The sequence below is a fragment of the Pan paniscus genome, chromosome X (genome assembly GCF_029289425.2).
Source record: "Pan paniscus chromosome X, NHGRI_mPanPan1-v2.0_pri, whole genome shotgun sequence".
Classification (NCBI taxonomy): domain Eukaryota; kingdom Metazoa; phylum Chordata; class Mammalia; order Primates; family Hominidae; genus Pan; species Pan paniscus.
In genome coordinates, this window is record NC_073272.2 from 119,985,112 (window position 1) to 120,009,388 (window position 24,277).

A 24,277-nucleotide genomic window follows, 5' to 3' on the forward strand; every position below is an offset into this window, starting at 1 on the left:
AGTATTTTAGGGTGATCTAAGTAAGAGAGAGACTGCACACAATCCTACGTTGGTTCAGATCAATAGCTCAATATGTATGGCTGCAATGTAATGCTACTAGGTAGAGATATTAAATATCAACCTCAACTTAGGAATTGAGAAAAGTGTACAAAGAGATACTCCGCAGCTTTTATTATGAAATAAATATTCTAGATCACTGGTTCCCTAACTGACTATGCATCAGGTTCAGCAGGGGAGCTTACACACACACACACACACTCTCTCTCTCTCTCTGTCTCCTCATTAGACCTACTACGTTAAATCCTCTAAGGATGCAGCCTGGAATCTATTTTTATAAAACGCTTCCCAGGTTAATCTTATTCTGTAGCCTGCCTACCATCAATTGAGGCCTATGTATGGGACTATTCTTCCAGATAGTAATATACAGACAGAACATCAGAACATTTTGCAAATAATTTAGTTCTACTTCTAAACATTTCTAAAGTTTTTCCATTTGAAAGAAATTGCCATTATGTAGTATACAAAATCTTGACTTTAACCAACGGGAAAAAATGTGAGCAAATTGCCTTAAGAAATAAAAGAATCTTTATTGTTTTAGAAGCAATTTTGAGCAAACAGACAGGCAAATATCTAAAGATACTATACATCAACTAGTGGTTTAAACATTTGAAGAAAAAACACGGAAAGTATTTACATGGACCAGTTTCTTTATACAAATGCTAAAACATGAAAAACACCCAAAACCAGATAGAGCGTTACCATCAAGGTATGAATCTAGTAATACAAATAAAACTACAAAAGGTACAAAGAACATGTAGCTATAGGAAATAATAGTGTAAATAGCAGTATATAAACTGGCCCATGTAAAATACAAAAATATTCACTGAAGTCAGGTTTTCTATAAAACAGTGTTTATTAGAGGTATTTTACTATGAATCAGGCATATAATCTGAATGTAGAAACTTTTAGAAATATTAACAGCATTCAGTCAGTGCCATGCACTTGTGCTTCCAATTATTTTTTTAAAGCTGCTTTGTTTTGACTCATGTGAAATAGTTAAGGCCTACATTCTTATACACATTATCCATCTTACAAGGTTAACAATTTTACACTAAAACACAGTTTAAATTAAAAATGATTTTGAAAAATTACATCTATATTTAATCCCTAAGAAGTGTTTTAAGCTGGTAATGCAGCTTGCTGTAGCTCTAAAGAGAGGGGTTAGTCAGGAATCTGATCTTGAGCCATAAAGGTTTTCAGGCTAAACAAAGAGCAAATTTAAGTGACGGAAAATATTTATAATTCCAATATAACTCAGTTATATTGTTATAAAAATACCCATGCTAGCATGCAACTGCCTATATATGTGTGCATATATATATATATATATATATATATATATATGTCTGTGTGTGTGTATTGATCCATTCAGTATCAATATTTTGGAACCCAGACAATTTTCTCATTTTCTAGTGAATGGGAGGCACATAATCCCACCACAAAAAAAAAAAAAAAAACACGAAAAAACAACCCCACAGGAACCTTCCATATATGGCTGCATATTAACAATTTTAATATTTGCTCAGCCATTCCAACACACACCAAAAAAGTTCTCCTAGAAGCAGCAAGAAATATTTGATGTGTTAACTATCAAGCTGATGTATTTTGCTTTCTCCTATAAACATTAGGTGGTACACGGTAATTTGACAATTGGTACATCTCTCAGACCACAAAACTGAACACAAAGCATGTGAATTAATAATGATTCTACCATAACGAATAATAACAATGAAAGTTTTGATTAGCACAGAACCATTTAAATGTGAAAGCCAAATTAGTGATGTTGTAGCAATCAATGCAAGCTGGAAACAAAGAACAACTTTTTAATGGATTAAGATAAAACCAAGACTTTTCGGTTAGATGCAAGTTTTGTTTGTTTGTTTGTTTTGTTTTGTTTTGTTTTGAGATGGAGTTTCGTTTTTGTTGCCCAGGCTGGAGTGCAATGGTGCGCTCTCGGCTCACCGCAACCTCTGCCTCCCGGGTTCAAGTGACTCTCCTGCCTCAGCCTCCCGAGTAACTGGGATTACAGGCGCCCACCACTACGCCCAGCTAATTTTTTGTATTTCTGATAGAGATGGGGTTTCACCATGTTGGCCAGGCTGGTCTCCTGGCCTCAAGTGATCCACCCACTTCGGCCTCCCAAAGTGCTGGGATTACAGGCGTGAGCCGCCACGCCCAGCCTAGATGCAAGTTATTTTATAAGTGTAAGTGCACTTCGTTATCTAGGTTCTAGGACACACTGGCATTTCTTAAGAAAAAGAAAATAATAAAATACATCACTATCAACAAGAAATGTTGGAAGGCTAAAGAGAAATCTGCATTAATTTTAGTACTGCATACAGAGGCCAATTTATGAGCACAAAGTACTAATGCCCTCAATTGGCACTGGCAAGCAATTATCTCTAAAGCACCTAAAAAATGGATTGAAATACCCAGTCGGAATAGTCTTATATATTGCAATTTAAAAGATTGAAATATCCAGTTTTTTTTAAAAAAAGATTAAACAATAAGATTAATACCTACTCTAAATTTTAAAAAGCTTTTGTATCTTTTGTCATTACAGCCACATAAATACAAATGTATTCAAAAGGCATTAGAAAAGCATTTATTGCTAAGAACATAATAATACCAGCCCCTGTTCAAATCTACTATTATATCTCTCAAAGGTCAAATATGCAGCAATGCCAAAGTAGCTAAGTTAACCTGCAAACAAAAATCACACACACACACACACACACACACACACACACACACAAAGAGCAAAAGGAGCAAGTACAAATCCACGGTAGAACATGTTGTTCCAACTCAACTACCTGCAGGGAAAAAAAATCTCTTTTTCAAAAATTGTTTTTTCTAAACGGTGTATTTTTAGTCTGAATGTCTAAAATGAAAACACTGAAATACTAATTCAAGACAGTAAAATAGAACTTATAATCCAGTGATTTTGCACATCTTTTGCTGTAAAAATAACAGTTTTAAATTCCTTGGTTGGAAAAACCAAAGTCAGGCAACTAATTTGTAGTTGATAGTTTTTTGTTTAAGTTTGAAATCCCCCATACCACCCATTCTAAAGAGCTGGACTGCAACTAAATATACCTTAAGTTGACCAGTATTGCATGTTGGAACTTGTACTTGCTTTTTTCTTTTGTAACAGAGATCACGTATTGATTAGTGTTACAGAGTCTGATATCCAGCATAACTTTTTCTTCTGCCAATTACGTAAGCAATCACTATAACGATAATCAAGCCTGAAAGACCAGCACCAACTATAATTGGGATTAGAATGGTGTCATCATCCAGCGAACACTCTTGGGCTGTAGGTGAGAAAAAGTGTGTAACAAATAATGAGTATAATCACAAAAGAATGTCTCGAAGTCAAAGATGTTGATTTAAAAGTCAGAAATCTTCTTACAAGATCAACTTCAAGTAACTAAGACAGGTATATTTTTATGATAAAGCTATAGAAAATGGAGAACTGTTCTAGAATTAAAATTCTAAGACTTTCTTTGTCCTTTCATTTGTTTATGTGTATATATGCAGATATTCATATATATGAATACATGTATATTCATTTACATCTATAAACACAGCTCATATTGTAATGTGCATATATTATATGCACATTGTATATGTGTGCATATATATAATATATGCACATTATATATGATATATAATGCACACATTATATATATGATATATATTTTATATGTGATATATATGTGTGCATATACATATACATACACACGTATATGTTTGTTTATATTCCAAGTCCTTTCCAAAATAGGCATATTACTTTATCAGAAATAAAGGGAGCTAATCTAGCCCACTTTTACATAGCCAGATTAGCCTCTCAGTGGTAGAGTGAATGTCTTTTGGGAAAGTGGAAACAAGATCAGGAAGGTATCATGTGATGAGAATAGCCAGGCTGGCTCTGTCTTTAGGGTCAGGGGTCAGCAAGCTGTAGCCCATGGGCCAGATCCCGTCCAAGAGCTAAAAATGGCCTTTACATTTTTAAATGGTTGAAAAAAATATTTTGTGACACATGAGAGCATATAAAATTCAAATTCCAGTGTCCATAAATAAGGTTTTATTGGAACCCAGCCACAGTCATCTGTTTATGTGTTGCTGTTTTCGTGCTACAATAGCAGGGTTGAATAGTTGTGACAGAGACCATATGGCGCCAAAGCCTAAAACACTCACTGTTTGGAACTTTAAAGTTTGCAGATCGTGACTTAGTACATACAATTTTAGTGGCTGCAAAGTCAAGAAAACTGGGACCTCTTACTAATTTGAGTGTGCTTACTGCATTTCTTATCTGGTCAGGGTTGGCAGCCTAAGGGGGCTATTTTTTTCTATTTCTAGAAAGTGGTCTGATCCAGTAAAATCCAATCAACACTCTTCTGCCTTATTGCAATTCTATTTCTTTCCCCATACAGTCAAATATTACCTATGTGTTGTATTTATAGGTACCCACAGCCAAGAACCTAGTTCCACAAATAGGTTATACATTCAATATCAGTATTAAATGCTGTATATCTCTTTGGGTGATATTTTTAATTCTATGTACATAAAAACCAAAGTTTCAAAGTAAGAGAAAGAGCACAGCTCATCTCTATTACAGGTGACTAGATAAACAGTCTTGAAGTGATGATACTAATACTGCAAACGATTTTAAACTGTAAACACAAATCTGGACTTAAAATTAGGGGAATAATGAAGGGGAGCCAGATAAAAAGTCCAAAAATAAAGCTACTAAAGGATCAAAATAATTGAAGTACATAAGCAAAACAGGCAAAAGGGAAAATGAATTCTTGAAAATATTTTTAAAGTGTAACTAACGTCTTTAATCACAAGAATGGTAGGGTGGAGAGCCCAATTTATTGTGGCCTAACCAAGTCAGACTAGGTATTCAACACCACTGCAAAAGTAGTCGAATGGCTCACAGTATATTCGCTTTTAAACACAGCTTCCACATTTCCTTCCAAACCATAGAATTAATGGTTGAAAAGGATGTGGATGCCTGGAATAGCTAGCTCTGCTCAACAGAGTTGTAATCCACAAACCCCCAATTTTAGGTAATAGGCTTAAAAGGACAAGTCAATTAAGGAATTTTATGTGCTTTTTTTCTTCATGCAAATTTTAATCTTGTAATGCCAAATATGTCTTTCATATTCGTATGAACACATTATAATGAGCCCTTCAAAAGGGTTTCATTAAAAATCTAATAAATACCACCATTATCCCTGAGTGATCTTCAAAAAGCCTCATTCACACTGGCACATGCTTTGAAAACTCTCCAGATCGTTTTGGCTGGTAAAAACATAGTTCATGATATTTGAGGCTTTGCTACCGCTCTTTATCTTTTGTCTTAACAAAATCAGACCAAACTGCTTTCATTCAGGTATGAAAATGTTTCCAGTGAGAAGACGCCCTCAGGAAGCAGATGCAAGATGCTCAAAGCTGCTGCTCCCAAGTACCATCTTCCCTACAAACTAAAACCCATACCTCAAATAAAGCTCACTTAAAGCTTCTATCAGTTTTAGCTTTAAGAACTTTTTTTGCAAATGATTTTAAGATCACAAAAACATCTCGGTTGAGCAAAATGATGAGCCAAATATAGAGTTGCACAATTTGGTCAAGGCTATGAATTCATATTCCTCTATTTCAAGGTTTAAATGTCTATGATTCAAAGGAAAAGCCACCTGTCAACATAAGAACATAAATTATTAATGAAGTTTGCTTGATTCTTACCTGTAGAATACTTTCCTTGTGTCACATTGAAAGGCTGAACCCTTAGATCAAAGGTATTTATCTGAAATGCTCCAGACACTGAAACAGTCTGCTCTTTGTTGCACATATAAGAACTTCCCAGGGGGGCATCCCAGTAGCTGAGATTGTTATTTGCAATGCTGAAAACTTCAAAGAAAAGAAACAGGTTAGTAACTTCTTATCCTATCGACATCAAAAATGGGAAAGTTGGCCAGGCACAGTGGCTCACGCCTGTAATTCCAGCACTTTGGGAAGCCAAGGTGGGCAGATCACGTGAGCCCAGGAGATCAAGACCAGCCTGGGCAACATGGTGAAACCCTGTCTCTACAAAAAATACAAAAAAAAATTAGCTGGGCATGATGGTGCACACCTGTAGTCCCAGCTACCTAGGAGGCTGAGGTGGGTAGTTGGCTTGAACCTGGGATTGAGCTGTGGTCACGCCCCTGCAATCTGGCCTGGGCATAGAGCGAGACCCTGTCTCAAAAAAAAAAAAAAAAAAAAAAAAGGAACAGTCCTCAGGGTTTTTCAGTGAAGGCCTGGGGGACAAGATCAACCCACAAAAAGAGTCAAGATCAACCCACAAAAAGCAATTCTTACCATAACTAGGTTCCCTTATCTTTCTATAGATGTTTCTATAGTCTAAAAATCAGTCATATCCTTAATTATTATCTACTCTACTTTGAAAAAATGGGATACAGAAAAAGACAGAACATCATAGTTCTAAGTTACTGATTTTAAGGTATGATCAAGGTACACTTTTTACATAGCATCTTCTGTTTCATTAAATAAGGCACTATTTGGTAATAAGACCATTGTAATTTCTAATCCTTCAGGGTAATCCACAGTCTTTTTCCCCAGGCCAATGCTTTGCTTACCGGAGCCATTAACCAAATACATGCTGATGTTCACTTCCTTCAGATAAAATCGGTTTTCATTTTTCTGTTTGAAAAAGAGCTTCCAGTTAATTAACATTTCACAACTGTCTACAGATAACAGATACGGTTAATATCCACAGAAGAAAAGCAATCTAACACTATTACACAGAAGAAGAAATCATGCAGTAGAATAAACTGCAACTAAGTAAAAGAGAACTCATAATCTGACAGAAATCCCATTCCTCTGTATTTTGTTTCCAACTTTTGGAGCACAGGTGTAGTCATGTGGATCTCAGACACTTGAAGATTTATGGCCTCAGTTTTATTCCTCCTGTCACTTGCTGAGCCCTCACCACCTCTAGCCTGGATCACAGCAGCCTCTTAAGTGGGCTCCCTGCCTTTCAGCCCCTCCAGCCCTAATCTTTCCTTTTCACTGCTATTATCTTTCTGAAGTACTCATCTGATCATCCAGTCATTCTAATAATTTCAGAGTGCAAGTACTCCAGGAGCTACCAAAATGAACCACACTTCAATCCTGCCTTCACCCTGTTTGCAATCTGCCAGGGAAGGTAAGATAAACACATAAACAACCATATTACAAAAAAGAAAGTGAGAAGTCATGAAAATAGGAGAGAAATCACTTCCAAATAAGGGAGGAGAAAAAGTAATGCCAGCTTAGGGATGGGGCATTTTGAACCGGGCAGGATTCTCTTAGGAAACAAGCGGGAAAAGGGGTATTTGAGAGAGCAAGAGTATAAATAACGGTAGTTAGAAAATAAGCATAATCTCAAATTTTTATGCTAGCATTTGAGCACTTACTAAGTGCCCAGCACTGTTCTTAAAACTTTACATATGATGCTTCGCTGAGTAAGTACAACACTCCTATGCAATAGGTGCTGTTATCATCCCCATTTTGGGAGTATGGCTGCGGAGTCTATGTAATTATTATTACTATGTTCTCCTACCTCACAAGAAGTACACAGAGGACAGGATGAGGGAAGCACCCTGAAGGAACTAAAGGAAACATAAGGTTCATAAAGAGGGAGTGAAGGCTGAAAATGCAGGCTGCATTGCATGGGAGAAAAGAAGGCTTGAACTACCCAGCCATGGACTTTAGATGTTACCTTGTTGGCAAAAGAGAAACATTGCGAGGCAGGCAGACCATGAGGTCAGGAGATCGAGACCATCCTGGCTAACACGGTGAAATCCTGTCTCTATTAAAAATACAAAAAATTAGCCAGGCGTGGTGGCATGTGACTGTAGTTCCAGCTATTTGGGCAGCTGAGGCAGGAGAATCGCTTGAATCTGGGAGGCGGAGGTTGTAGTGAGCTGAGGTCTCGCTACTGCACTCCAGCCTGGGCGACAAAGCGAGACTCTGTCAAAGAAAGAAAAGAAAAGAAGGAAAAGAAGAAAGAAGGAAGGAAGGAAGGAAAAGAAAAGAAAAGAAAAAAGAAAAGAAAAGAAAGAAAGAAAGAAAAGAAAGAGAGAAACACTGATGGAGAGATGTGCTTTAGGAAGGTTAAGTTGACGTAGAACAATGGAGAAGGTGAGGAAGAGGAGCAATCAGGCAGGAGCTGTTTGAATGGTCCAGGCAAGAGGTAATGTGGACTGGACCCAGAGCAAAGGCAATGGGGAGTAAAAGCTAGGAGACAGACTTCAGAGAAATTTCAGGAAGAAGCATAATGGAGGACTTCACACCTTCATCACATCCCTCCTCAACTTAGGCTACATCTTGGCTTTGCATTCAAGACTCCACAATTTGTCCCAATGACTTTTCCATATTTTCACTAAACATATAACACTCCTCATTCTCCCAGCTGGTCTTGATTATGCCCTTTATCCAGGGATAACCTGCACTTTCCCACTTACTCTCCTTATCTCCCTACCAATACAAATCAGACCCATCCTTGAAGGCCCAGCTCAAATGCCATCTCTGCCATTAAACCTTCCTGACTCTCCTCCAGCCAGAATTAACCTCTCCCTCCTCCATTCTCCTGCAGCACTTTGTACTATTCTCTGGTCTGGCACTCATCCCATTTCATATACACCTTCCACAGTACTCTACTGCCTACAGAATCGAGTTCAAAAGCCTTGGCATGGCATGTAGGCCTTTCACAAAAATGGTAATTATTTGCAGATTTCTCCCATTACCACTAAACTGTGGGCACTTTAAGAATACTGGCTTTCTTCTCCATAACCCACCATAGCAGCCTGCACATAACACACTCGAATTCTATAAATTCTCCTAAGGAGCATCTATCATGACAGGGTTGAAGGCAAAAATGGGCCCCACTGAACTCTGGGGACATTGCAGGTGTCTCTTGATTTTTCAGAGTGCCTGTAGCATGATTAAAATGTCACTATTTTGGATTACGTTTTAAAATAGCCTGCTGGGTAAATTAAATATTGTAATTCTTAAATACTAAACATTGCCGTATAAGAGTCAAGAGAAATCATGTTCCTTTTAGGAGTCTACCACAGCTAGAAAGATCAAACTCAATCACTTGAAAGGGAATAAACCCAAAATACTACTTTCCTCGTTCTTATTGACCATAACCCCTATTAGGTAACTTTAAAAGAGAATGTGCCTGAGGCTTGCTTTTACCATACTGGAGAGGACAAATTTAATTAGACATTTTCAATAGTAATTCACTGGTCACATGGTACTTTAACAGAGGAATTATTTGAATGCTGGAAAAAGGAACATTTTTGTAAACCTTTCCAAAATACAAGTGCCTAATGTAATCCTCAATTACTCGGCATATATTCTAAAGAGAAAAATGTGCTTTAGACTCAAAATACCAAGATCACATATGAAATAACAACATACCTACTTTTTATATATCAGATGTTGAGATTATTTCCCCATCCCCAAACACAGTAATCTGATTTAAAAACAGAACTGGTTTTTATCTAATTATACAATATTTTTAGTTTGAGAATAGTTGGTGGTTCAACATTTTCCCTCACTTACAGCTATCTTCTATTCCACCAGTCTCATTTGCCACAACATGTTCACACATACATCCCTTCACAGAAATTATGGGAATAATAATTGCTTCTGAGAAGGTGGAAATAAAGGTCCCCAATGATTAATTTATGCTAGCAAGAAGTAGAACAGGTATGCTTAACCCAAAACCTTCTGTTTAGGTTTCAGCTCTTGATCAACAACAAAAACCTGAATGCTGCCATTATAAATTGTCCTGATTTAATGAATTCATATACACACTTAACACAGAGCTTTGTACATAGCAAGTACTCAATAGATGTTACCTATTTTTATTACTGACACTATTACAAATAATATAGCCTCCAAATGGCTTCAAATAGTATCACAGAAAAACATGAGCACTACCTAACCAATAACAGAGAAAAAATTATCATGGAAATTACTTATGTATGGATAGATTAGACAATTGTGGGTTTCGTTTTTTTTTTTTTTGATGTGAGTTAATTCTTGCTTCTACCCTAGAGTCTCTCTAATGGTAAAATGGCCACTCTTGGTGAACATTAATGCAAGAGTCCAGTCCACAGACCATTGCACAGACTCTGAGGGATGAACAGGGATGAATGGACTACACTTTATAATTGAGTACTGTAGAACTGGAAAATAAAGCTAAATACCCCCCTCCCCCCATGCAACTATTTAGACTTTCAGATGTGTTTCTAAGAGAATGAACCTAACTTTAAAAAATCTGCTACTCACCACAGCAAAGACAAAGTCTAGATACTTAATGGTGCTGCTATTGAGTCTAAGTAGAGCAGTGTGAGAACGGCAGCTGCCTGTGGAGTGAGTTGTATTGGGGTTGATGTTAATAACTGAAGCAACCTTCAGGAGAAGAAGAAAGGGAAAAGGTACAGGTTAGCTATAAAAGTGACCAGCAAAGCCTTATACTCTACCAAAATCAACTTCAGCGTAGAACAAAAAATCTTTTGTCTGGATACTTAAAATTCATGGTGTCTTAACTTTCAAACAAAGTTGGCATGGGTCCTCAAGCTATGACTCAGACAACTTAAAAAAAAAAAAACAAGAGGGAAGCTTCTACAGTAATGAGCCAAATGAAAACACACATTTTTATGGAGCACAAGAGCCATCTGCCTCGCTTGTTTAAGTCACAAGATCCTGGAAATCGGATTTGTTTCTTGGCAATCCCTCCATAGCCTGAGTGCAACATTGCAACTAGAAGTGCCATCATGTACTTGGGCATGTCTACACGATCCGAGTAATCAAATAGCTGGAGAAACGGATAGCTGTGCCACTCCTGTACGCCAACCTACAGTGCATTTCAGATCAAAGTGTGAAGGAGTTATATTTTAAACTGACCGAAATAAAGGCCAATTGTTTGTACTCTGATCCACTGATGGCAAATAGAATCTAAACCCCAAAGAGTACTTTAAACTGCTAGGTTTTCTGCCGGCCAACACAACACCTGAAAGTGACATTAACACATCATGGTTATAGTAACTCCTAACTAATCAAAGCTCAACAAGCCAACATGAAATCTCCATTTAAAACTGAATCAGGCTGGGCGCGGTGGCTCACGCCTGTAATTCCAGCACTTTGGGAGGCTGAGGCGGGTGGATCACTTGAGGTCAGGAGTTCAAGACCAGCCTGGCCAAGATGGTAAAACCCCATTTCTACTAAAAATACAAAAAAATTAGTTGTGCATGGCAGTGCACGCCTGTAACCCCAGCTACTCGGGAGGCTGCGGCAGGAGAATCACTTAAACCCTGGAGGTGGAGGTTGCAGTGAGCCAAGATCATGCCACTGCACTCCAGCCTGGGCGACAGTGTGACACTCCATCTCAGAAAAAAAAGAAAGAAAAACCTGGGCGTGGTGGCTCACGCCTGTAATCCCAGCACTTTGGGAGGCCGAGACGGGCGGAGCACAAGGTCAGGAGATCGAGACCGTCCTGGCTAACACGGTAAAACCCTATCTCTACTAAAAAAATACAAAAAATTAGCCAGGCATGGTGGCAGGCGCCTGTAGTCCCAGCAACTCGGGAGGCTGAGGCAGGAGAATGGCGTGAACCCGGGAGGCGGAGTTTGCAGTGAGCCGAGATCGCACCACTGCACTCCAGCCTGGGCGACAGAGCGAGACTCCATCTCAAAAAAACAAACAAACAAACAAACAAAAAGAAAATGGAATCATTCTAGTAACACTACCTTTGGGCTGAAGGTAGGATACGCAATATTTGAAATGAAATGCAAAAAGGATGTATTGATAAAAATAGACACCTATACCTTATCCTGAGTGATGTTCAGCTGCAGCCCCATGGTAGCCAGCAGACAAGTATCATTGCCATTATTAACTGAATAGGTTCCAGCTTCTGGTTTTTCCTTTGGAGTAGGTGTTGTAGTAGGAGATGGCACAGTGGTGTGTACGGTGGGTGCCACTGTTGAAGTTTTGTCTTTATCACACAGGAACTCTAAAACAAGCAAAAAGGGACAAAAGAAACCAAAGCGGACATTTTCTTAATTCATAAGGCCAGGGAAAACCAAAAAAAATTCTCATAATAGAAGTCCAAAAGGGTTATATTAGGGGAAGAGAATATCTTGTTAGTATATTTGAAACTAAATTAGGCAGAGGTTCTTAAACTGCTGCTTCATATACAGAATATCTACATGAGTTATGACACAGCAAACTCAGGACACATCCCTATGCTTTATCTGCTCACACATGGCCACATACTCATCTTTTTCAGACCCTTAAATCTTTTTATTCCCAAAGAACTTTGCCTGCCTCTGATATGAAATTCAGAGAGTTAAGTCTTAAATTTTTTGGTTCTTTATTCCCACATACAATCACCATAAGGAAGGATACTGTTTACTAGAAAAAAGCTTAGAAATCATCAAAGGACTTAAATACAAATGAACCATTTATTTGCATTAGCCCTATGGCAAATCATAGGCATTTCAACCTCTTCTTAGGAAGTGTTCATAGTTTTCCAGAACTGGTGAATGAGAAATTACCTTTCCATAAAGCTATATAAAAATTATAAAATCAACTTTAAAAATTCAAGATTAGAATATGAATCTGATTTCTAAGCTTTGGTCTTGGAACCGCTAAAAAAGCTGATAATCAAGCTATCTGAGGATCTGTTCAAACAATGATTAGGTTTTATCAGCTGAGAACAGTATAGGTAGTGTCTTTTAAAATACCATTCCACAACATGTACATCAAAAACCTTAAATTGTAAGATACACAAAAATAAGAATTGCTATTATTTACAAAAACTTTATAGCCTAGTAGAAGCTATGAATAAACCTTAATATATAAATGCTTTCAGATAATGACTTCAATGAAAGCTACCTGGTATACTCTACTCTTAAATTAGGATCCAAGTAGAGAAATATATACTTTACTCACCATTTGTGCTCACTGTGCCATTTTGGACAAAAGCTTGTACAAGAACATCCCAATAGTGTTGGACAACATCATTCTTTTCCAAAGTTGATAAACTATTGCATCTAAAAAGGTCATTCAATGGAATTTTGATGGCCAAAAGTTCATCAACAGTAAGAATTCCTATAAAACAAGATTAACAATGGCTATTTCCAAGAAGGTAGGAGAAAAGTGATCATATAAATATATTTGTATAGGCTTTCTTCTTCTCTCTGCCTGCCCTACCCCAGGCCCAAAGTGACAAAGGATATAGCACGCTTAAGGGCATGACTAGTTCACTGTGGCTAAAACATAAGGAGTAAGGGGGAAGAAGAAATGGGGGTTAGGGGCTGGGCACAGTGGCCCATGCCTGTAATCCCAGCACTTTGGGAGGCCGAGGTGGGTGGATCACCTGAGGTCAGGAGTTTGAGACCAGCCTGACCAACATGGTGAAACCTCGTCTCTACTAAAAAGATAATAATTAGCTGGGCATGGTGGCAGGTGCCTGTAATCCCAGTTACTTGGGAGGCTAAGGCAGGAGAATTGCTTGAACCCGGGAGGTGGAGGTTGCAGTGAGCCAAGATCGCCCACTGCACTACAGCCTGGATGACAAGAGCAAAACTGTGTCTCAAGAAAAAAAGAAAAAGAAAGAAAAAAGGAAAAGAAATGGGGGTTAAGAAGGAAAGACAAGTTGCAGGTGATCATACTTTGAAGCATCTTCTATGATCTAAGGCCTGTTTGGGCTTTTCTTTTTAGCAGTCGAGGGCTAGCCTCAGTTTTTAAAGCAGAAAATAACACATATATAATTTATTTTAAGGAAGATAGCAAATTTGTAGGGGATAGGCAGGGGGAAAAACTTTTCAGGGAAGCCACTTAAGAGGGAAACCAGAGGGTGATGGTCTGGTTAAGGTGAAGGGTAAGGGAGGGTTGCCTAAACTAAGATGGTGTGGGGCAGAAGAAAGAGAGCAAAGAAGCCAAACTGAAAACACTTATCTATGGTAGAATCAACAGGACTTAGTGACTATAACTAAGGAAGCAAGAGAGATGGATTAATCATACATTTGTATAGTAAATCCTTATTTTTGTTTTACTAGTCCCAAGTAAGTTATATTAACTCCAATGAGCTTATAGAACCGCTTCCTGGATTACATTTAAAGATGATTCCATTTCAGGGAATCTTCAGAGTATGAAAGCAGTAAGTTACAGCCATTTCATATAGTTTTTATTAGCCTGTGTATAGTGAAACTTCAAAAGACGATGATCACCCAAGTGGTTTGGCTTCTTTTGGAGAAGTAGCAAGAAAGGAAAGTATCCAAGGTCCTTAATATAGGCCGCCTTCTGTGCCTCTCCATCATGTAGCAAGCAGCCATATAATGCTGCCTTGGCACCCCCTAATGGCCATAGGAATTAAAAAACAAAACAAAACAAAAAACCAATGAACTAGAACATTTTTCCCAGAATTGCTTCTCACCGTTAACAAAAATGAATAGATACGTGACTGGCTGTATATAGATGGACTTCAAAAGCAAATCAGCAAAAAAACAACTTGCAGGCATATTGGAGTTATACTATGAATAGCTTTTTTTAAACTATGTATTGTTTATGAACACGTACTTATATAGTAAAAGACAAACATAAAGACAGGAAGGTTATACCCCAAATTCGTGAAAGTGTTTGCCTCTTAGCAGGCAAGAAGGAAAATGGGTCTGGGGAATGAAGACAAAGGAAAGATCAACTGTACTGTCAACGTTTTATCTTTTTAATCAAAAAAGTAACACAAACATTAAAAAAACAGCATTTATTAATTCTGGATAATGGGTACATATGGGTCTGCTATATTATTCTCTGTATACATATATAATCTTTATAGATATATAATCTTTATATATATATATGTATATGTAGAGCCTTTTAAGAAACCCTTATTATATATGTAACTTATATATATATAATTTTTTTTTGAGATGGAGTCTTGCTCTGTTGCCCAGGTTGGAGTGCAGTGGCATGATATGAGCTCACTGCAACCTCCACCTCCTAGGTTCAAACGATTCTCATGCCTCAACCTCCCAAGTAGCTGGAATTACACAGGTGCACGCCACCACGCCCAGCTAATTTTCGTATTTTTAGTAGAGATGGGGTTTCACCATGTTGGTCTCGAACTTCTGACCTCAGGTGATCTGCCTGCCTCGGCCTCCCAAAGTGCTGGGATTACAGGCACGAGCCACCACACCTGGCCAGTACATTTCTATATTTTAATCACGAAAAAAATTTAAAAAAGAAAAAAGCAGCTTCAATGTTACTTCAGTTATCAGATGCCTAAAAATAAATTAGTAGTTTTTTATTTTTATTTTTTGAGACAGAATGTCGCTATGTTGCCCAGGCTAGTCTCACACTCCTGAGCTCAAGCGATCTGCCTGGCCTTCCAAAGTGTTGGGATTACAGGCCTTGAGTCACTGCACCTGGCCTAAATTAGTTTTTTTTGTTGTTGTTGGGGGTGGGTAAGGAAGGGTCTCCCTCTGTTGCCCAAGCTAGAGTGCAGTGGCGTAATCTTGGCTCACCGCAACCTCCGCCTCCCAGGTTCAAGCGATTCTCCTGCTTTAGCCTCCCGAGTAGCTGGGATTACAGGCACGCACCACTACCACCCGGCTAATTTTTGTATTTTTAGTAGAGACAGGGTTTCACCATGTTGGCCAGGCTGGTCTCAATCTCCTGACCTCCAATGATCCACCAGCCTCAGCCTCCCAAAGTGCTGGGATTACAGGTGTGAGCCACTGCGCCCAGCCATAAATTAGTATTCTTGAAATAATGAACTATATCAAAAACAATTATTAATAGTCCATTTCAGGAAGCCATTTAACATTCCAAATAGTTTCAAATATTATTATATAGAAGGTAGTAATTTAAAAAGTAATCCTCCCTTTGTTTTAAATAAAAGGGGAAAGAGAGAAGTGTTAACATTTCAGGGTCCATAGTTTTTCTATCCAAATATGTCAGATTAAACACCTCCTCCTAATAACTGCTAACAACTGATGCCCCTGTAGTCCAGGCATTTATTACATCAGCCCTTGATTACTATAACAGCTTCTTAAGCCAGCATCTCTGCCTGTAGCCTCCTCACTTCTCAACTAATCCTGCAGAATATTCTTTATAAGCTACTGTCTCTGCTTTTGTTATATCATTCTCCTGCTTTAAAAACCTAAAATGATTCCCCAGTGCCTACCCCATCAAGCTAAATGTCTTTCCTTGGCTTCCAAGGCCCCCTATAATTTAGGCCCACTTCATTTAGCCAACTTTATTTTCCTTCTGCTACACACACAGCCTCTGATTTAATCAGGCAGCTCTCCAACTACTGCCGCATATGCTATGCTTCCCCCTGCTGGAAACATCCTGCTCAAAATCCTCCGCTTACTCAAATTCTACCATTAGCTGAGTTTCAGCTCAGGTCCTACTTCTCTACCAAGCTTTCTCACTACTCTAACACACACTGAGCCTTCCTTTATCACTCCTCCTAATCAGGACCACTTGTGGGAACACGGGAACACTTCTAAATCAGCCAGTCTTTTCTTTTTCTTTCTTTTTTTTTTTTTTTTGAGACAGGGTCTCTCTCTCTCTGTCACCCAGGCTGAGTGTAGTGATGGGATCACAGCTCACTGGAGCCTCAACCTCCTGGGCTCAAGCGATCCTCCACCCTAGCCACCCAGGTAGCTGGGACCACAGGCACACGCCACCACACCTGGCTATTTTTTTTTTTTTTTGTAGAGACAAAGTCTTAATATGTTGCCCAGGCTAGTCTTGAACTCCCTGGCTCAAGTGATCAGCCTGCCTCGGCCACCCAAAGTGCTGGGATTACAGGCATGAGCTACCATTCTCGACCTAAATCAGGCACTCTTAACCACAGGGATCTACATATGGGTTCAGGGACTATGTTCCATATGCAAAGTTTACTGTGTACTTTTTCTTTTTTGAGAGGGAGTCTAAAGTTTTCCTCACACTGTCAGAAGAGATTTATGAACCCTCTACTCCCTCAAACAAAAACGCAAACAACAACAACAAAATCAGACTGAGCTCAATGTTTTCCAATTTTTCCATGTAACTCGGGAACAGCATTTAGCTTTGTCTCCCCAGCTCATTCTTAGGCTACTTGAAAGTGAGGGGCATATCTTATACTAGCTCTGAAAGGCAAAACAGGGCACAAAGATAAACTGATAAGATAGCCAATAACCATTTGCTTTAGTTATACTCTCAAACTAAGAGATTAGTAAAAAGAACACTAGGATTTGTTTTCCAAGTCTCATTCTGCAATACCTCCCAAATTTTACGTGAGCTTATTTACTTCCGGTTCTTTCGAATAGGATCTTTTGATATCCTTAAGTCCAAATGAGTTATTAATCCCCAGGTCTAGGCAACTAAAGCCCATCTACCTGTTTCTGGGGTCAGAATGAAACACTATCTGCAAAGAGCTAAGCTACTACAAATACCACATTAACTCAATCTCAACGGGCAGGGGGAGAAAGAAGAGAATTATATCCCTAACAAAATTAAAATCTCGACCACGTGCGGTGGCTCACGCCTGTAATCCCAGCACTTTGGGAGGCTGAGGTGGGTGGATCATGAGGTCAGGATTTCGAGACCATCCTGGCCAACATGGAGAAACCCTGTCTCTACTAAAAATACAAAGATTAGCCGGGCGTGGTGGCACGCACCTGTAATCTCAGTTACTCAGGAGGCTGAGGCAGGAGAATTGCTTGAACCTGGGAGGCGGAGGTTGCAGTGAGCCGAGATCAGGCCACTGCACTCCAGCCTGGGCGACAGAGCGAGACTCCAGCTCAAAATAATAAAATAAAATAAAATCTCTACACTCTATATCTTCAAAATATTTTAACATGCATTTCAGTTCTGGGAATTACTAGAATGGCCTAATTGCCAATGCTTCCCAAGTTCATTTTGACCTGAAATTGTCTTAAAATAACAGCAAATGTTGACTTTAGTCTCCCCTTATCCACGGTTTTTGCTTTCCCTGGTTTCAGTTACCCATGGTCAATTGAGCTCTGAAAATATTCAATGGAGAATTACAAAAGTAATGAATTCATAGGTTTTAAAATGTATGCCATTCTGAGTAGTCTGAGTAGCATGATTAAATCTCTTGCTGTCCCGCTCTGCACAACCAGGAACATGAATCATCCCTTTGTCCAGTATATCAACGTTGTCTACACTATCCATCCGTTAGTCACTTAGTAGCCATGTCGGTTATCAGATCAAAAAAAAAAACATAGCATTTCCTGTATAGGGTTTAGTAGTAACTTCAGTTTTAGGCATCTACTGGAGATCTTAGAATGATACCCCCTGAGTGTAATGAGGGACTACTACACCTTTAACTAATCATCATTTACTTTTCAATCAAAATCCAACCTAAATGATAAAAAGATTTGAACAAGAGGCATTTCTCCTAGTCTCAGGTTACTTAACTTTTACACATTTAAAATAGCTATTAGTAGCCAGGCACAGTGGTGCATGCCTGTAGTCCCAGCTATTCAGGAGGCTGTGAGGCATGAGGATCGCTTGAACCCAGGAGTTCAAAACCAGCCTAGGCAACATAGTGAGACCCCCCCCACCCCTGATCTCGAAAATAAAGTAGCTATTAGTAAAGCATTTTCTCATTCATCAAACCTTTGTTTCATGCACACTACTGAATGAAATCAATAATAGTTAAGTATATGAATTCTGCAGGTCAATAGACTGCTTCAAACACCAGCTCGCCCACTTACCAGACTGTGTGATGTTTGGAAAAGTCATTTAATCTTATCAAGCCTCATTTCCTTTACCTGTAAAAATGAAACAACATCTACTTCCCAGGGCTGCTGTTAAGAATTAAGTGAGATGCTGCAGGTAACACACTAGGTGTGTTACTGTATACTAGGATATATATATATATACACTAGGATATATATATATATACACTAGGATATATATATACATATATACTAGGATATATGTGTATATATATACTAGGATATATGTGTATATATATATACATATATACTAGGATATACATATATATGTATATATATATACATATATATGTATACTAGGATATATATAGTAAGGTGACTTACTGTATACTAGGATAATACCTGGTATACAGTAAGTCACTCAAGCAATGACAGCAAATATCATCAGTATGTTGGATGGTGTCATATGTGCCATGCATGGGGTCAGTGGGAGGGGTATAAAGACATGAAGTTTCCATGCTAGTTAGGAAGACAGACATTCATAACAATTTTTAAATTGTTTACATTTTTATCATTAATAAAAAGCAAGAGAACATAACACAAATCCATTCTTAAGGTTACCTTTATCTTCAGCATCAGGAAATGTTGTGTTATCACCAGTGTTGTAGGAAAATGAGATGCTGTCAATTGAATAAGTAGATGCTGCCTTGGTAAAATTCGCAATCCAGGAAAAGCCAGGTCCGAACTGCACTGCTATTTTGGGACCATTCTGATCATCCCCACAAATGCTTCCATTATATGTCACAGTGCCATGGTCTGAAATGGTTACAGTTTTCTAAAAGAAATAGAAATTTGGGGGTGAGAAACAAACAGGCAGCAAGGAACACCAAGCATTTATGTAGGGCATGCCACTTCAGCCTAAATCATACATTCTCCGTGGCCAGGTTGCCCTTTGCCTGGTTTGCTGTGTAAACCAGTCCCTGATTCTTCAGCTACATACCACTCCTCTGGATAAATTCGTGTATGTCTAAAAAGAAAAGGAAAACTGGCTTGAGCTGCTGTTCTTAAACTGATTTTTTAAAAAATTAGGTTGTAAGTAGTGAGGACCTTAACAAAAAGAAAATAAGAAGGCAAAGGAATTAAGAGGAGATGCCAAAAAGGGGGAGATTTTAGTGTTAGGTTGGTGCAAAAGTAATTGCAGTTTGTGCCAAAAAAAAAAAAAAAATCGCTTACTTAGGTTGGTGCAAAAGTAATTGTGGTTTGTTCCTTTAATGGCAATTACTTTTGTACCAACCTAAGTAAGCGATTTTTTTTTTTGAGATAGAGTCTCGCTCTGTTGCCCAGGCTGGAGTGCAGTAGCACAATCATGGCTCACTGCAGACTCAACCTCCTGAGCTCAAGCAATCCTCCCGCCTCGGCCCAGCGAGTGGCTGGAGGTACATGTGTGTGCCACCATGCCTGGCTAATTTTTAAAGTTTTTTGTAGAGATGAGGTCTCACCATGTTGCCCGGGCTGGGTTCAAGCAATCCTCCTGCTTTGGCCTTCCAAAATGCTGGGATCACAGGCATGAGCCACCACGCCCAGATGGGAAGCTACTTTTTAAAAGGGCAAGCTTTGGTGCTAGTACATTTTAAACACTTTACAGAAATACTTAGACCTGAGCACCATATAGTCGTCTTCAGATCATTTGCCCTTAATCAAGTCCTACAAAAACTCCCAAGAACCAATGAATCAGAAGAAATATTCATTCTAACACTAAACAGAATAACTTCTGAGTGTGTATGCTTAAAAAAAATCCCAGAGTTTCAGCATTAAGTCAGTCAACGTGGAATTTCATTTGTATACGTGTATCTAAAGGATAAAGTCAATTAAATTCCTACTATAAAACTCAAAGAAAAATTAAAATATATACTTACATAAGTTTTATTTGTAGTTTCATAGCGTACTGTGAAATTCATCTGCCATTTTGCATAAAGGCAAGTGGCATTTTCTGAATCTGTCAAATTAAGTTCCAATGCATAAGACCGCACAGCTCCTGGATTCATTTAAAAAAATAATATTTTAAAATTGTACTACAAAAATTATATAAATTAAAAACAAGCTCTATCCACCACTGAAGTTCAACCAGCTCTAAAATGAAACAAAAGTATTTTATATCTATATATACACATACATATATATACATGTATGTGTATATACATATATGTATGTGTATAGATACAGTATCCTGCTGACTGTTTTTCTTTGTATTTTTAACAGAATCCTATTGATAAAAAAGTTGGCATTATCCCTTACCAAAAGAATGGTTACTAGACCTAGGATGCTTAGGTCATGGCTCAGACTGGTGACATTTATTTGCCTTTTGCCTTCAAATAATCATTTCCACATGCATTTATACCTTACTAGTTTTGTTTTAGGCAATTACAGTTTGCCTGTTAGGACTTGTGGTTTTTGCGGTAAATGAGGTAAGAGGAAGCCTGGTAGGGGTGTAAAACTTCTCTCAAACCAGCTGGTGAAACATTCACTGCAAAAATAATGATAGATCTGATATTCTACCATCATTTTGCTTTAAATCCTGTTGCAAGCTACATAATCTATGACACACGGATGTCTTCCCAAACGATTTTATTCTGATGTGATCAGATACTCTGAGTATCATGTAACCAAGGAAGCAGAGTTGCAAAGGGCTGTTAAATCCATAAGAAAAACATGAATTCTGATAAATGCAAAATTCATCACTGTTTCACTTTAAAATCGAATTGATTAGAAAGGCTGATGAATTTTTTGACGCAAAGTTATTTCCTAAATTTTCAACCTGCTACCTCTTTAGGCAGAGAAATGTTACAGAAACAGAAAAGCCTTGGAACTTTTCAGCTAACATGGTTGATCTTCTACACTTACACATAGAAACATTATCTATTAAACTGAAGAGCCCAAGGACTCAAAATACTAATTCAGAGGAGAAAAAATATCCCAGCAAACATGCCAGCAGCATAAATATTGGGCAACCATTTAAGGGATTTTCTTCACTGTATCACACATTACCCAAAGGGTAAACTGTTTCCTGTTAAGATACTTGCATACTCTTTAATAATATCTGAGCAATCCACTGTCATCTACAGGTACAGACTTGCTATAGACTAGAGAAAAGTGCTAAGAGGAATATCAAGAAGGTATGCCTCAGCAACAGCTTTCAAGTTGTATAGAAGAGCCTATCGTCATGCTCTGGAGACCTGGCTGCTTTGCAAGCCAGAATATTATACTAAAGCTTGTGGTTACTGACAGTGACTAAATGCATTGGCTAAGGCTCAAAAAGACCTTGTGAGGCCTAAGTAGGTTTTATGATCATTCTTTTCTAAGTACAATACGGAAGGGAGCTGTTATACTTACTGATCCAAGGCTCCCTGCCATGGAGCCAAGAGCTCCAACTTACAATTTTAATGAACTGGAGGTTTGCTTTTTATATGCAGTCTTTTCTCGGTCTTGTTTAAGGTCTCTAGCTTTAGTATATTATTCTCCTTGTATTCAAAACATTCAAAAGTATTGAAAATTACCAAGAAAAGCCTCACATGTATTAATCATTTTCTTTCCAAATATATTAGAATAACAGGAAGAAGACCATGTAAAATAGTAATAGCATCGATAGCTTGCATCACTGTGTCTTAGGGTGTGAGAACTGACGTTTTATGAAACAAAAGGTAGAGGTTGTGGTTCAAACGTATCACTTAAAATTAAATTCAAGATAGTATACCTGGTGGCCCGTAAACAAGAGCTGAGAAACACCCTGAGGGTTCTGGCACACTCTGTTCCATTCCCTTCACAGCCTTTCTGCCTGAGTGCAATTCTTTCCACTTCTTGGTCCCCAACTCTAACTGCACAGGGACCACTTTTACTCAATATCTCTCACCTCAAACTCAGCAATTCCCAAACTAAAATTCATTCTTCTGCTTCCTCCAAACTGGGTCCCTCCTCAGCTTTGCTAGCTCTAAATGAAGAGTGGGATCAGTCACTCAAGCTCAGTTTCAGAAATAGCCTCTACTTCTTTCTCTTCAAGAAGTCCTATTGATTTTTTTCCTTCAAATCTTCTCTTAAATACAATCTTTGCCTTTTATTTCTACTCCCAATCTATCACCCCACACCTAAATTATGACAGAAAATGCCTAGATACCCCTAGAAGTGCTGCCAGATTAACAATCCTTAAGTACCATTTCCTTTTAGGACACTTTCTTGTTCAAAAACTTTTACTGGCTCCAACATTCCCATATGAAATTTAAATTCCTCTGCCTGACTTTCAAAGTAATCTTTAATCTTGTCCCATCCTATTCCTTCAACTTTTCTCAAACTATTTTCCCAGAGCACACCCTTTAATCCAGTTAAACTTGTTTCCACTGGGCTCAAATGCCATACTCTATTCAACCTCTACCCTGGGCTTCTATTGTTCCTAACACTTGAAATCTACTTTCTTCTATTGGCCTAAATGCTCACCTCAAAGATGGATTTTCCTCGCTTTTTGGCTGCCCCAAATCTGAAACACCCCTTGTCCCCTTGTTACAATTTCTGGCAGAAATCACCACCCACTATAAAAGCTGAAAACACTGGATACTTGCTTTCCCAGACTCCCTTGCAGTAAGGAGGACCACTTGTGCTAGGCTCTGCCTAACAAAGGTATCCACCCCACACTTTGAAAGGAGGGCTGCAAATGGAGCCAGGAATGGAACAGGGAGGGAGACAGGTGTGGAGTAACAGAAGCAGGATCAAGCTCCCAGGCAACAAGGCCAGCAGAGCAAGCTTCAATTTCACACTTGGCAGTGGTAGTGCAGTTCAGCAGCATGATCTGGGTTGTTGAATCCTGAACTGGGATTTGGTATATATAGCCAGGAGCACCAGAAATTCCGAGTTACCCAATATACCCCTTTAATAAACATTTGATATGTAACATATGTACAGAAACAGGCACAGTATAACAGATGTAAGGGAAAAGTGCACGTAACATTAAGTCTACAGCTCAAATAATTTCACAAACCAAAACCACCTGTGTCAAGAAACAGACCATTAACAGGTGTTGACCCACTGCACAGTTGAAAATCTGCATATTATTTTTGACTCCCCCAAAACTTAACTACTAATATCCTACTGTTGACTGGAAGCATTACCAACAACATAAACAGTCGATTCACACATATTTTGTATGTTATATATGTGTTACATACTGTGTTTTGAAAATAAAGCTAGAGAAAAGAAAATGTTAAGAAAATCATAAGGAGGGCTGGGCATGGTGGCTCACACCTATAATCCCAGCACTTTGGGAGGCTGAGGCAGACGGATCACTTGAGGTCAGGAGTTCGAGACCAGCCTGGCCAACATGGTGAAACCCCATCTCCACCAAAAATTTGCTGGGCTTGGTGGTGGGCACCTATAATCCTAGCTACTTGGGAGGCTGAGGCAGGAGAATCGCTTGA

General features: G+C 38.6%; 1 protein-coding gene across 3 annotated transcripts in view; it reads right to left on the reverse strand.

Moving 5' to 3' along the window:
- Positions 1-24,277, reverse strand: part of LAMP2 (lysosomal associated membrane protein 2) — a 43,430-nt gene that overhangs the window by 9,736 nt on the left and 9,417 nt on the right. For 2 of the 3 annotated variants that reach the window (XM_003823141.5, XM_003823140.6), the window contains exons 2-8: positions 20,735-20,853; positions 19,440-19,653; positions 13,075-13,233; positions 11,949-12,133; positions 10,411-10,533; positions 6,705-6,768; positions 5,812-5,976 (exon numbers count right to left, since the gene is read on the reverse strand). In XM_003823141.5, coding sequence (XP_003823189.1) covers positions 5,812-5,976; positions 6,705-6,768; positions 10,411-10,533; positions 11,949-12,133; positions 13,075-13,233; positions 19,440-19,653; positions 20,735-20,853 — 1,029 coding nt within the window. Of the gene's footprint in view, positions 1-567; positions 3,375-5,811; positions 5,977-6,704; positions 6,769-10,410; positions 10,534-11,948; positions 12,134-13,074; positions 13,234-19,439; positions 19,654-20,734; positions 20,854-24,277 lie in introns of those variants that run through there. The other variant, XM_003823139.5, reaches the window with a different exon arrangement.